Raw genomic sequence first — 14327 nt, forward strand, 5'->3', positions numbered from 1 at the left:
TAATTCCTTCCAAACGTATATGAAATCCATGCCAATTTTAATCAGCATAAAGTTAATACATAAGGGATGAACCTTGGGACTTGGAAGAAATTTATTGACTCAAAAGAGAAGAAAAAAAAATCCCAGACCAGTCTGACTATATAATCCAAATAAAACAATTAGTTATAGGGAAATAGATGAGAAGGAATAGTCAATAGTTTCGAAGTTTTTTTTTTTTTTTTGTTTTTTGTTTTCTTTTGTTTTATAATGTCGTGACTCATTTGGCCATTAATATATAGGATTCCCGTGAGTAGAAGACAAAATTCTTGAAAATAATGAGCGATGTTTGGCTAAGCTAAATATTTTAGATATTCTAGGCACAACTGGATTCAGGGTGGAAGACTAGATTAATGGAGTCAATTGTGGAATCTGTCTTATAGAAAGGGTTCTGATGATTCATCTATGTTTTTCAATCTAAAATGTCAAAGATCTTGATTTGAGCAATTATTCTTTAATCTGTCTTGTTTTATATTTGAGCATATTTTTTTTTCTTTATTATGTTTATATGCTTAGCCATATCAACATATCGGATTGGATCGGTCATGGTAATAGTGCATGATCGATCCAATCCTACATAATCAACTTTAAATATTTTTTGAGCTAGTAATTAACATTTTCAAGTATGGAATTTTTAATTTCTACATAAATTTTGAATTAATAGTTTTGATGTTGGGTTGACAGAGAAATGGGTTAGCTAATGCTATAGATATTGTAATGTTTGCTAGTTATAGATATGGATATGGGATTGCTGATGCTTGTTACAATGGGTTGGTCGAGTTTGAATATTGTTTCAATTCAGACATTCTTAAATTAGATGTTCTCAAAACTCATTAACTTGTAACTTGTTTCAAATTTCTGAAAAATCAGCTTATCACTTCATTTGTCAAAATATGGAGAAGGTTGAGTTAGGTGGGAATGTTGAGATTCCTCGGGTAGGAATGATATTTAATTCAGAGAAGGAGGCTTATGACTTCTACAATAGTTATGGAGGAATATTGGGTTTTAGTATTAGAAGAGATTTTACACATAAGAGCCATAAAAACAAGGCAGTTATAACTTGTCGGAGATTTGTTTGTAATAAAGCTGGTTTTCGGAGAAAAGATAAATGAGACATCCATACTAAAAAACCATGAGCTGAGACAAGAACAGAGTGTTCGGCATGGATGGGGATATACTTGATGGAAAATGGAAATTACGAGTGTTGTGATTTTGTGGAAGAACATAATCACTCCCTTCATTTTCTAGGTACCATGCATTTTATGTGTTCCCAAAGGAAGATTTCAGAGATACATTCATATGAAATAGATTTAGCAGATGATTCAAGGATCAACCCTAAGGCGATATTTGAGTTAATGGGTAGGCAAGCTGGCGGGACAGAGAATCTTGGCTACATGTGTCAAGATCAGAAGAACTATCTACGAACTAAAAGACAAAATTCCTTATCTTATGGTGAAGCAGGGAGTTTGTTGAGATATTTTGAAGATCAGAGTAGAAATAATCCTTTGTTTATATACTCAATGCAGTTGGATAGTGATGAACAAATCACTAATATTTTTGGGGCTGATCCAAAAATGAGAAATGACTATACACAGTTTGGTGATGTTGTTAGTTTCGACACCACATTTTGCACTAACAAAGCATATAGGCCATTTGGGATATTTGCCAGTTTTAATCATCATAGAGGGGTGATTATATTCGGGGTTGCACTTTTATATGATGAAACGTTTGAATCTCTTAATTGGTTATTAGAAGCATTCGCGAAAGCAAATGGGTAGAAAAAATCTATAACCATTTTCACAGATCAAGCTGCTGCTATGGCAAAAGCATTACATGAAGTGTGGCCTGAGACATGGCATGGGTTGTGTACTTGGCACATAATGCAGAATGGAATTACACATCTGGATAATATGATGAAAGATGGCTCTTAATTTCTCATAGAGTTGAAAAAATTGTATATTTCAGTATGAGGAAGAATTACAGTTCGAGCATTCTTGAGAAAAGTTACTTAGTGACTACAACTTGGAAAAAAATTCATGGTTGCTCCATATCTATGAAATAAAATATAAATGGGCAAAGTGCTATATGAAAAACACTTTCACAATAGGCATGCGGAGTACACAGATCAGTGAGAGTTTTAATAGTGACTTGAAAGAATATCTAAAATCTTCTTTGGATGTTGTTCAATTTTTTAATCAAAAGGGTTGTAAATGCTAAATGAGCTAATGAATTAAAAGTTGAGTTTAATTCAAGAAACAAACTTCCAAGGAACATGTTCGGGATGTCACTTGTTATTAAACAAGCTGGGGAAATCTATACTCCTTGCATTTTTTAGAGGTTTCAGGAGCAGTACAACTGGGTTAGTGTCTACAAAATAAATTTTTGAAATGAAGGCACTCTCGTTCATGAATATATGGTTAGTATTGTTGGTTCTGAATGTGAGTTCAAATGACTATTCAATGTAGTTGTAAGAAATATGAGACATTTGGCATTCTTTGTTGCCATTCCTTGAAAGTTTTGGATGTCCTAGATATCAAGTGTATCCCTAACAGTTATATTTTACGAAGATGGACACGGGTAGCAAGAAGCATGGTAGTGGAAGACCATAAGGGAAAACAAGTTGTCGAAGATGTGAATTTAGACTGTACACAACAATACAGATATCTTTGTCCACAACTTGTTAAGATAGCATTACAAGCTTCAAATTCAACTAAAGGATTTGCCTTGATAAAAAATGTTGTAAAAGAATAATGTCAACAACTTGAAAGTATCACTGTGTTTGATGGTCCAGAGACACTTGTCTCTAATAAGGTCTCCAGTACAAACAATGGACTAGTATTGAAGCAAAAAAATCCAGGTAAAAAAGGAAACAGAAGGAAGAAGAGTTGGGTAGAAAAACAAGGGAAGAAAAGGAAAAATGGAGGACCAAATATCACTCAGTCAGTTGCTGAATTTACAATTTCAAATGTACCAGTTAGTTTCACCGAAGTTCTACAGGTTGTTATTTACAATTGTGGTCCATTAGCTTCACAAAGTTGCCATTTTCAGTATTTTAAAATTTATTCATATTATTGTCATTATGCAGGGAACCTTGGATCAAGCTCTTTCTCAGTTTTCATCTCAAGCATCAGCATCATCTATTTTGCACCAATACTAGGAATGGGATTAAGGACATCATTTATCATCTTTGATCATTGATTTTGGTTGTTGAATTTGGATATTGATTTTGGATATTGATGGTTGTTCAGTTTTATTTATTTATTTATTTACTACATACCAATTGTTATTAACTTGAATATCTCTACTTATCTTTAGTTGGCTGGAATTTAGTATCTTGAAAACTTACATTTTTAGATTGTAGGTGAATCTTTAGCTCAAATTGGAAGAGCGCCTGGGATTTACCCAGGGTATGATGGTTCGAATCCATCAAGATTCTTGGATATGGTGTTGCTTGAGCTGAATTTTCAAGTGAGTGTGAAGTAATATTTTAAAATGGGGTTTTTGGACCTGGTTGTGATGGATTTAAGACCAAAGAAGAGAATGGTTGTTTAGTAATTTTCTGGCAAGACCGGGCCCTGTTTGCAGTTTCAGCTTGAAAGTGTAGTAGATTTGATTGATCATTTTTCATATGTCAGCTTTTCTTTTCTTCTGTGTACAAAGGATTTCAGGTTTGTTCTTTTTTAGTTTTTTTTTTTAGTTTTTAGTTTTTTGTTTTTTTCATTCCATAAATACATTGTAGTCTCTGGAAGGGTTTGAAGGTATTCTTCACCCTCTATTCTACATTTTGTTTTTTTATTTATTGACCTTTTCTTTTATGGCTTCCTTCTACACTCATTCTGAGCCTTGGTGTGCTTGTTTTAATACAAAATTGCCATTGCTTTGAATATCATAAATTATGAAGGTGTTTACAATATAGATGTTAATTTGCTTGGTTTCTAATTCTCTAGAAAGTCTACCCATTTTCAAATTTCTATTCTAGATTCACATATCAATATTCAATTTCAGACAAAACATATCATGCAAGCTTATGCCTACCATATCAGTTTTGGATTGACTTGAATGGTGAATGGTAGAAAGATTAGATCTAACCACAAAATTCTTGAGATTCTAATCCCACATAACCAGCACAGTTTTGTTGAGTATTGGTTAGTGGGTATGTTTGGATGAACTGATGAAGATCAATTAGTTGGTCTGATATGAAATTGAGACAAGCCATCAAAATGGACTTGTTTATAAATTGCTTTTCCATTTCCCCAACATTCACAAGACAAGTTAAAAAAGATGTAAAGTCAAATTACAAGAATCTTGATGGATTTGAACCATCATACCTTGGGTAATATTCAGGTCCTCTTCCAATTTGAGCTAAAGATTCACCTACAAATATAATTTGAGTACCATCTAATTGAATACTATAAATAAATGTGTAGCCTGATAAGCCCATCATAGAAGAACAACCAGCAACACTACTGCTATCCATAACATATCTATAATTAAGTAATAGAGAAAGGTAGTGAAAAAATTTACCATCAACACTCCTACAACCCAAAAAAAATTAAACTATAAATGGAACACTAACCCAATTGCATTGAAGAGGCAACAGTTGTATGAAGGAATGACCCTCCTGACAAGAATGCCTTCCATGCTATACTCGAAAACAAACCTAGAAGACAAAACATGCTCACTTCAAAATGCTATTCACACACAAAATTTAGTTTAGTGGCCCAACTGGAAGCATCAATTATGTTCTGAAAGAAGAATCAGAACTTCTTAAATTTTAAACTTGAATGTCCATAAAAGATGAGCTACGGAGAAGGCAATGTGCAGGAAAGTAAGTGCCGCTCATGGAAAACAAGTCAATCACCTTTAAAAAAAAAATCGTAAACTAAAATTAGAGGCTAAACTTCGTACTCGAACAAGAAACAACCCACGCAAACCCAACATTTATGAACCGAATTACATGAGAAACGAATATGAACTTCAAACCCAAAGCAAAAACGTCTAAAAATGAGAATCTGAAAGGATGAAACTGAAAAAAAGTAACCCACTAAAATCATATCTAAAAGGAAACTTTCAATTCACCAAAAAAAGATAAAAAAATTACTCTAGAAAGAAATAAAAAATAATCTAAAAACAAATCTGAGGAGAATTCAAAATTGAAGAACACAATACTTAATGGAAGAAATGTTTGCGAAGCGAGTATGTGTAGATGACAACAGTAGATTGAAAGAATTGAGATTCAGAGATTACTTGTACAAGAAATGAAGAAATTTAAGAATTTAATAGAAGGGAAAGAAAGAAAAGGAAATTCCTTAACTTTGGTAGTGAGTAATATCTCTTAAAGGATTCTGTTTGCTCATGTCCAATGTTTGCAGAGGGAGCAACACGGCGGGGATGCACGATCGATTATATGTATTCTATCATTAGAATGAGAGGGAGGAAGAAGGAGAAGCCCTAGTTCTATGACTTTTGTCTTCATGATTTGGAGAGAGGAGAGGAGGGGAGGAAGAAGAAGAAGAGGGGGAAATTTTCAAAAACCTAAACCGCTAACGTTTTCAGCCAACATGTTTTGCATCTCCCATCAGATCGTGACACGTGTCACTATCCGCATGTCATCATCGAAAGCCGTCTCCGCCGACTCTCCACCATATCCCTCTCCATAGAGGAGCTCGATCCCCAAAGCACTTAGTTCACGACCATTTTTAGAGCCCAAGCAGGAAAGAGTTTATTGAATGAATTGGGGAAGGTATGGGTTTAGAGGTGGGACATATGAGAGTGAAGATCCAAACCAAATGACTCTAGCAAAAGGGTAGTCCAGTAAAATGTGATTTGTGGTCTCGTCTTAGAATCCACAATGGTGACATAAAGAGTCTATAGGGATCTGACAATGCGAGAGGGCAATAGTTGACGCCAAGCCATTCACATAAGCCCTCCACAGAAGGCTTCTAATTTTAAGAAGAGTAGGGCATGACCAGATCCATTTCCAGAATTCTTCGGATATATGACAAAATGAGTGAGAAGTGGAGGAAGATGTGACTCTCTCAATCGGGCCATCGACTCTGTTACATAGAAGATGGTAAGCTGATTTTGTTGAGAAGCTACCATTCTTTGTTCCACCCCAAACGAGTAGGTCAGGACAAGGGAAAAGGCTCAAGTTGGTTTTAGTAATCTCTACGACATTAGAGGGGTGGAGGAGGTCAATGAGAAGATCCTTCCTCCAACAGTGGTTGTCCTGATCAATTAAGTCATAGACCTTTAAACCCATCGGTAGCCGAACAAGAGGAGATCTGATCTTAAAGTTAGGGTTGGTCGAGATCCACCTATCAAACTCAACTAAGATATCCATACCCAAACCAAAAGTCCAAAGAAGGCCTACCTGAAGGACCTTCCTTCCTTCAATGATACCTCACCACGCCTATGAAGGATTAGATCACAAACAAGCCTGAAGAAAGCCAACATTAGGGAAATAGAGCTGTTTCATAAACATGGCCCAATGTGAGGAAGGGAATTTCCAAAGACGCCAAGCTAATTGGCCGAGCAGAGCCCTATTATAAGCTTAGAGTCGTGGAATCTGAGCCCCCCTTTGTCTTTTGATTGACATAGGCACTGCCAAGAGATCCAATAGATCTTATTGTGGCCATCTTTCTCTCCGCAGTAGAAATGAGTAGAGGCCCTTTTGATCTTGACATGGTGGGAAGCTGGCAGCTGGATATGCGATGCTGCGAAAGTGTTCATTGAAAGACCCACTGATTTGATCATGACTTCTCGACCAACATGAGAAAGGAGATGCTGCTTCCAACCACTTAGGCGCTCTGATACCTTATCGGTCATTCCCTTGAAGAGTTGAGACTTGGACATCTCGAACTTAGTAGGGAGGCCAAGATATTTCTTGGGACCTTCAGAGTATGGCATCTTCATAATGATTAGAGAACCACCACTTGAATTTGGAAGCAGCATTTGGGCTGAATGTGAGCATGGACTTCTTACAGTTGATGAGTTACCCGTTGGCCTAGCAATATAAGTTGAGAAAGCCTTTGATATTCTGTATCTCTTGTAGATTAGCCTCGGCAAAGAGGAGGCTATCATCAGAGAATAGTAAATGGGTGAAGGGGACAGATCTGCTTCTCACCTTCATACCATGAATAAGGCCCAGAGATTCAGAATGGTTCAGAAGGGAACTAAGAGCTTGAGAACATAGCACAAATAATGCAGGGGAGAGAGGATCGCCTTGCCTAATACCCCCCGATGGTGTAACCGCTCCACGAATTGAAACTTTAATGAGAAGTGTTGCTGCCAAAAATCTATATGAGGCAGAGCGTCGATCCTGCAATAGCACAGAAGGTAGAGGCCCGGAGGTGTCTCTGGGATTAGTCCTCCAACGCCCAAGTTAGAGACCAACAGAATAGTTTTTTCACAGGAGTAATGTTTTGTGTTCCGACTTACCTCTCCCCTCTCCCTCGGTCCCCTCTTATAGGGTTCTCTCCTCTAGGGTTTAGGGTTTTTGGGAGTCCCACTTGGATACATCTTCCCCCTTATCCGAGTCCTACTCAGATATGTCCTACCCCCTTTGGGGGGGAATATTCCCTATCTGGGTATCCTCTCCTCACGTATTTTGAATCCTCACGGCCTCTATCTGTTGGGCGACACGTGTCCTTCCCTCGGATGCCATTTGTTCTTGCTTCACTGGGTGAATAATTCAAGCGTATCAATAGCCCCCTTACTTCCACTAGGAGGCTTTTCCAGTGGGAGTAACCATGTCTTCCATCATTTTCTTTCCCATTCATGTGCTCCTTAGGCCTTATTCCTTCGGCTTCGGCTTTCATCCTATCTTAGAAAAAGACCTTCGGTAGGGTCTGCTTGGCTTTGGCCTAAGCTCCCCAATAGTGGATTGGACCTTCAGTCAGGATCGCTCGGACTTGGCTTGAGCTCACAACCGTAGTGAGAACCTTTAGTCAGGTCAGCTCAGCCTTGACCTGAGCCCCCAACCGAGGTAGGTTCCTTTGGTCAAGTTTGCTTGGCTTTGGCCTGAGCTCCCAACAGAGGTAGGGACCTTCGGTCAGGTTTGCTTGGCCTTGGCATGAGCTCCCAACAGTGGCAAAGACCTTCAGTCAGGTCTGCTCAACCTTGGCCTAAGCTCCCAACCGAGGTAGGTACCTACAGTCAGGTCCACTCGGCCTTGGCCTGAGCCCCCTAACCGAGGTGGGCACCTTTAGGTCAGGTCTGCTCGACCTTTTCCCGAGCCCCTAACTGAGGTAGGGACCTTCGATCAGGTTCACTCGGCCTTAGCTGGAGCCCCTGACCGAGGTAGTGACCTTCGGTCAGGTCTACTCGGCTTTGGCCTGAGCTCCCAACCAAGGTAGGTACCTTCGATTAGGTTTTATTCCTCGTGTATTTGGCTTTTGTAATGCGTTGCTCGTGTCTCTAGCTCGAGCAACGTGTCACTCATGCCTTGCTTAGAGTGCCTCAGGAATCAATGGCCTCGAGCAGTTGGATCATTACTACCTTGCCTATATAAAGGGACTTCCCCTCATTTTAGGCAATTTTTCCCAAAGCTGTTAACCTTTAGTCTATTACCTTCCCCTTCATCTTCGAATTTTTTCATCCATCATCATCAGTAAGTTCCATGTCTAGCTCCTTCGGTAGTAGACCCTCATCCTCTGAGGGGACCGTCTCTAACCCCAAGTATCGTAGCCCCAAACATGTTTGAGGCATGTCCTTAGGTTCATCCTCAGAGTCCCATTCATCTTGTGTCTCCTCCTCTACTATGACACCTCGCGGATCTGCAGGTGCTTCGAGTGTGGAGGATATTATGGAAGGGGTTCTTGAATCCCGATTTCAGATGAATGAGTCTCTTCTTGTAGAGGCTAAGGACATAGTATCTACTATGTTTGAGGTCAAGCTTGATGAGCTTTGGGTATCCTGTAGTATCCCTGGTGAATTCGACCTTTGGCTCCCGAGGCCCACTGACAGGGCCAGTTATAGGGGCCCTAGTGAACTCTGCTTCTACCGAGATGCCTTCAAGGCAGGGCTTTGGCTTCCGCTCCACCCTTTCTTTAGCCAAGTGTTTCGGCACTATGGCATCTGCCTTGCCCAGTTGACTCTGAATGGGTGGCGACAGATCCTTAGTTTCATAGTGTACTTCTCTCGGGTTCAGAGGCCCATCTCGCTTCCTCATCTTCTCAACTGTCTGTCCCTCGGTGCCAGTAAAGGGGACTCAGGCTAGTATTACTTCAGGCCTTGGAAGGACATTAGGCTATTGAATGGGTATCCTTCGTCGATCCATGGTTAGAAGCTTAAATACTTCTTTGTGAGATCGTCCAAGGGTTTCCCCATCGGCAACGTATGGGACATCCTCGACCTGAAAGATGTGATCTCCTTGCCCATCCTCTTCGGGGTGGATGTGGAGTCATTGGCATTGGCCAAATATAAGCCTCAGAGTCTGTCAGTTGAGTTTGATAATCTTTAATCGGACGCTGTCCTGTTTCGGTTTGGGCTTAGACCCTAGTGAGTTAGGGTCACTCTCTAGGGTGGATGTTAGGGCTGCGGTGGCCGCAAAATAGGCTCAGGTGAAGGAGGCCAGAGGTGAAGGAGGCCCGAGCAGAAGCAAAGGCAAAAGGAGAAGAGGAAGGTTCCAGCTTCTAAGCTAATCGAGCCTTCTTCTAAGAGGAAGAGGGGTCTCACATGCGATCCTACCGACGGGGCCATTCAGGCCTTAGCAATGTAAGATCGAGATGCCTCTACCCCACTTGAGCCTTCATTTAATGTTTATTTCTAGAGCCCGACACAGAACCGAGGTAGGTGCGAGCGCGACTTCGTCCCTTATTGGTCTGTGAAGGAGGATGACTCTTTTGCCATCGGAAGGGTGTCTTGGGAGCTGGTACTGAAGGGGAACCTCCCGAGGGATGTTTTTGATGCCTAGAAGCAGGGGACCTCAACCATGGTGACCAACGCATGCTTTTACATGGGAGGGGTAAGCTTCCTTCAGTCTTTGGTCTTCAGATTTCCTTCTCTATCGTTAACTTATTTTTGTAAATGTTTCAGGCCCAAAACCAACTTGCCCAACTATCGTCTGAGTTAAGGCTATGGCTCAGGACTTGGAGAGATCCGAGTTGGAGAAGGTTAACCTGGAGAATGAGCGCTCTGTTCTACTTGAGAAGGTAGAGCACCTAGAGACTGAACTTCTTCGGGTTCGTCAAGAGCACGATCGAGAACTATCAGAGCTTAGGTCTCAAATGTCTGCAAGACCTGAAGCAGCTGAAGCCCGAGGGGTCAAAATGTACAACACCTTTAAAGACTTCTATAAAGAGGATAAGCAGGGTGCTGCTCCTAGGTATACGATGGGCTCGACCGAGGTCTGTGACTGGGTCCTCGAGCACTACCTTGAGGTATCCTTTGAGGATAATGGCCTAGTTTTTGAGGAGGAAGGTGGAGCCGCCTCGGCTCCTGCCCCTGTGGCCACTCAGGTGACCGAGCTCGAGGAGAGCGGTGATGAGGAGGTTCAAAGGCCCCATGAAGTCCCCCTTACTCCTGGTCATGACGATTCAGACCAATATATCCCCGGTGCTGTTGATAGCGAAGTTGTTCTCCCGATCGAAGCCCCTTGAGATGTCTGCCTTCGTTTTTTTTTTTTTTTTTTTACTTTTTGCCTTCGGGTATCCTTTTTATATCTTTTTGACTTATGCCTTTAGGCCTCTATGTAATTTTTGCCTTCAGGATTCTTTGATGAATGGAACACCTTCTCCTTTTAGATCCCCTTGTACTCTCTTTTTTTTGTTTTGGAATTCCGATGATGAACTTCGAACCCGAAGGACTATCACAGGGCTTTGGCACACAAGTAGGCATATGAAATTCGAAGCTCTTATGCAAGTGACCTAAGTGATAGTCATACCTTAATTACAAGGTGGGAGCATAAGGCCGAAGCTCCTACGCAAGTCAAGCGTTGTTTTCCTTCACGCCCAACCACTGACATTTCCTTTATGACCGAAGGATGAGGGGCATTGTTGGCTGCCCTCCTGTCGCAATGAGTGGACCTTCGGTTGGGCACTTTCGTCTCTGCCTGAGCCTTCCATCTTGGGGATCCCTTCTGTCAGGTCTACTCCGCCTTGGCCTGAGCCACCCCGACAGAGGGAGAGATCTTTGGTCCTAAGCTAGGCCTTGGGCTTAGCTCCCAACCAAGGGGTATCCTTTCGGTCAGGTCATCATGGCTTCAGCCTGAGTCCCCAACCGAAGGGTGCACGTTCCATAGCCATTATCTGGAAATAATTACCGTGAACCAGCTTATATATTATGAAATAAAAATCCTCTGGAGCACTTGAGATGGAGAATTACAACTTGGAAGTGCCTAAGAATTCAAAAAATGTTACCAAGTGAATGTAGATGTGCCTGCTACTACTGCTAGGCATGTTATTACTACTGGTAGAATTTTCTCAAGTTCTTCGAGTTCCATGATCGGGGTACCCTTTCTCCCCCCGTAGTCTCCAGGTGGTAGGACCCTGGTCGTATTACCCTTGAGACTCCGTAAGGCCCTTCCCAATTTGGAGCTAGCTTTCTTTGATTCTTTGGGTCTGATACCTCTGGCCTTCTTAGGATGAGGTCACCCACCCTGAACTCGTTCCTTTGGATTTTTACATTATAATACCTCACAACCTTCTGCTGGTAGGTTGTGATCCTTTCCCTCGATGCTTCTCGTACTTCCTCCAGAAGGTCCAAATTTGCTTGAAGCCCTTTGTCATTTTCTTCTTCATCGTAGCACTAAACCCAATGGATCATGGCTTCTACCTCAACCGGGAGCACAACTTCAGTGGTGTAAGTTAAATTAAAGGGTGTTTCTCTGGTGGTGGATCTCTCAGTCATGTGGTAATCCCAAAGGATGTTTTATAGCTCTTCTACCCATAATCCCTTGGCATCATCCAGTCTCTTCTTTATTCCTTGGAGTAGGGTATGATTGGTTACCTCCGTCAATCCGTTGGTCGATGGGTAATCAATGGATGTTTTCCTGTGGTTAATGTCGAGGGCCTCACAGAACGAGCCAAAATTTGGGTTAGCGAACTGAGTTCCATTGTCCGTTATTACCACCCAAGGGATTCCGAATCGATAGACCACCGCCCTCTCAAAGAAGTCCCTTACATTCTTTTAGGATATCGTAGCCAGTGCTTCGGCTTCTACCCATTTCGTGAAGTAGTCTACTACCACCAAAACAAACTTTCTTTACCTCATGGCCAGGGGGAACAGGCCCAGGATGTCCACTCCCCACATGGCAAATGGGATCGGGCTTGACAAGGAGAAAAGCTTGGTAGAGTGCTGGTGAGGGATGGGGGCGAACATCTGGCACTTAACACACTTCCTAACGAACTCCTCTGCATCCTTCCTCATGGTCGACCAGAATAGGCCCTGCCTCAACACTTTGTGGGCCAAGGCCTGGGCTCCCAAATGTTGGCCACATATCCCTTCGTGTACTTCTCGGAGTGCATACTTGCCATCGGTAAGGTTCAAGCATTTGAGGTAGGGTGTGGTGAACCCTATCTTGTACAGTGTCTCATCCTTCAGTAGGAAGTGTGCTGACTGCATTTGTACCTTTCTTGCCTCATCCCTATCTTTGGGGAGTACTCCTCCTTTTAAGTACCCAATTATGCATCCATCCAGCTGAGGCTGTTCTCGCCAATGGGTAACACCGGTCTTTTGGTGCTTGGGTAACACTTCAAAATACACCAATCGTCCAAGGTTCATGAAGTCAAAGATGGCCAACTGCGACAGTGCGTCTATGCTGGCATTCTCTGCCCGTGGCACCTACCTTATCTCAAACTCCTTGAAGGTTGTTACTTTCTCTCGCACCATCTTTAAGTACTTAGCCATCCTCTGTTCCTTGGCTCCATAGTCTCCATTCACCTGTCGCACCACGAGTTGTGAGTTACTATGCACCACTAACTCCTGTACCATCAAAGCCCGTGCCAGATTAATTCCAGCTATTAATGCTTCGTACTCAGCTTTATTATTTGAGGCATCAAAATCAAATCATAGGCATACTCAATTTTGAATCCTTCGGGGCTGACAAGTATGATCCCAGTGCCACTTCCTGCATTGTTGGATGCACCATCTATATACAATGTCCAAGTCTTTTCTGCTCGGGCCTCGACAAACTCTTGGGGTTCATCTGGGAGCATTGTCTCTACTATGAAGTCTACTAGGGCCTGTGCTTTTATCGCGGTTCTTGATTTATACTGGATGTCAAATTCTCCCAGCTCTATGGCCTAGTTCACTAGGCAGTCGGACATATCTGGCCTCTGTAGTATCTTCTTCAGGGGTTGGTCTATGAGCACGCACACCGTGTGTGATTGAAAATAGAGCCTCAGGTTTCTTACCACTATTACCAAGGCGTATGCCACTTTCTTCATCTTTCTGCATCTTGTTTCGGCATCCAAAAGGGTTTGGCTAACGTAATATATTGGCCCCTGTTCTCTTCCTTCTTCCTTTATCAATACCGCACTTACCGCCACTGGCGATACAGCTAGGTATAACTGCAAGGTATCCCCGGTGTTTGGCTTCGTTTGTAGCAGGGGTGTCGCTAAGTACTCCTTCAGTTGTTCATAGTACTTCTTGCATTCCTCCATCCATTCAAACTTTTGGATCCCTTCAAGGCTTTGAAGAAAGGAAAGCACTTGTCAGCTAACCGAGTCATAAAGCGTCCTAGGGCGGCGACTCTGCCTGCTAGCTCCTAGACTTGCTTCACATTCTATGGCGACCTCATATCTGAATGGCCTATTTTTGTATTGGTTGGCTTTAATCCCCCTCTTCGAAACAATAAAGCCGAGGAACTTTCCTGATGCTACTCCGAATGTTCACTTCGTTGGGTTCAACTTCATACCTTATTCCCTCAGTACTTGGAATGCCTTCTCTAAGTCTCGGATGTGGTGTTCTGCCTTCAGGATTTTCACAAGCATGTCATCTATGTACACCTCCATGGTCTTGTTAATCATTCCCTTGAATATCATGTTCACCAACCTTTGGTAAGTGGCCCCTACGTTTTTTAGCCCGAAGGGCATTACATCATAGCAATATAGCCCCCCTCGGTTACGAAGGATGTCTTCGGAACATCGGACTCACACATCTTAATCTGATTGTACCCTGATTACACATCCATAAAGCTCAACGCCTCATATCCTGAGGTGGCATCGATGAGAAGGTCTATCTTTGGTAGGGGGTAGCTGTCCTTTGGGCAGGCCTTGTTTAAATCCTTAAAGTCGATGCAGATCCTGCACTTCCTATTTTCTTTTGGGACCATAACTACGTTGGATATC

The 14327-nt window shown here is 42.0% G+C and overlaps 1 protein-coding gene across 1 annotated transcript; it reads left to right on the forward strand.

The window, feature by feature from the left end:
• Nucleotides 1–1202: 1202 nt before the first annotated feature.
• On the forward strand, nucleotides 1203–1814 carry LOC122070228 (protein FAR1-RELATED SEQUENCE 5-like). The gene has a single exon (XM_042634354.1). The coding sequence runs from the start codon at nucleotides 1203–1205 to the stop codon at nucleotides 1812–1814; it is 612 nt and encodes a 203-aa protein (XP_042490288.1).
• The last annotated feature ends 12513 nt before the right edge of the window (nucleotides 1815–14327 follow it).

The sequence above is a fragment of the Macadamia integrifolia genome, unplaced genomic scaffold (genome assembly GCF_013358625.1).
Source record: "Macadamia integrifolia cultivar HAES 741 unplaced genomic scaffold, SCU_Mint_v3 scaffold86, whole genome shotgun sequence".
In the NCBI taxonomy this organism is placed as follows: Eukaryota; Viridiplantae; Streptophyta; class Magnoliopsida; order Proteales; family Proteaceae; genus Macadamia; species Macadamia integrifolia.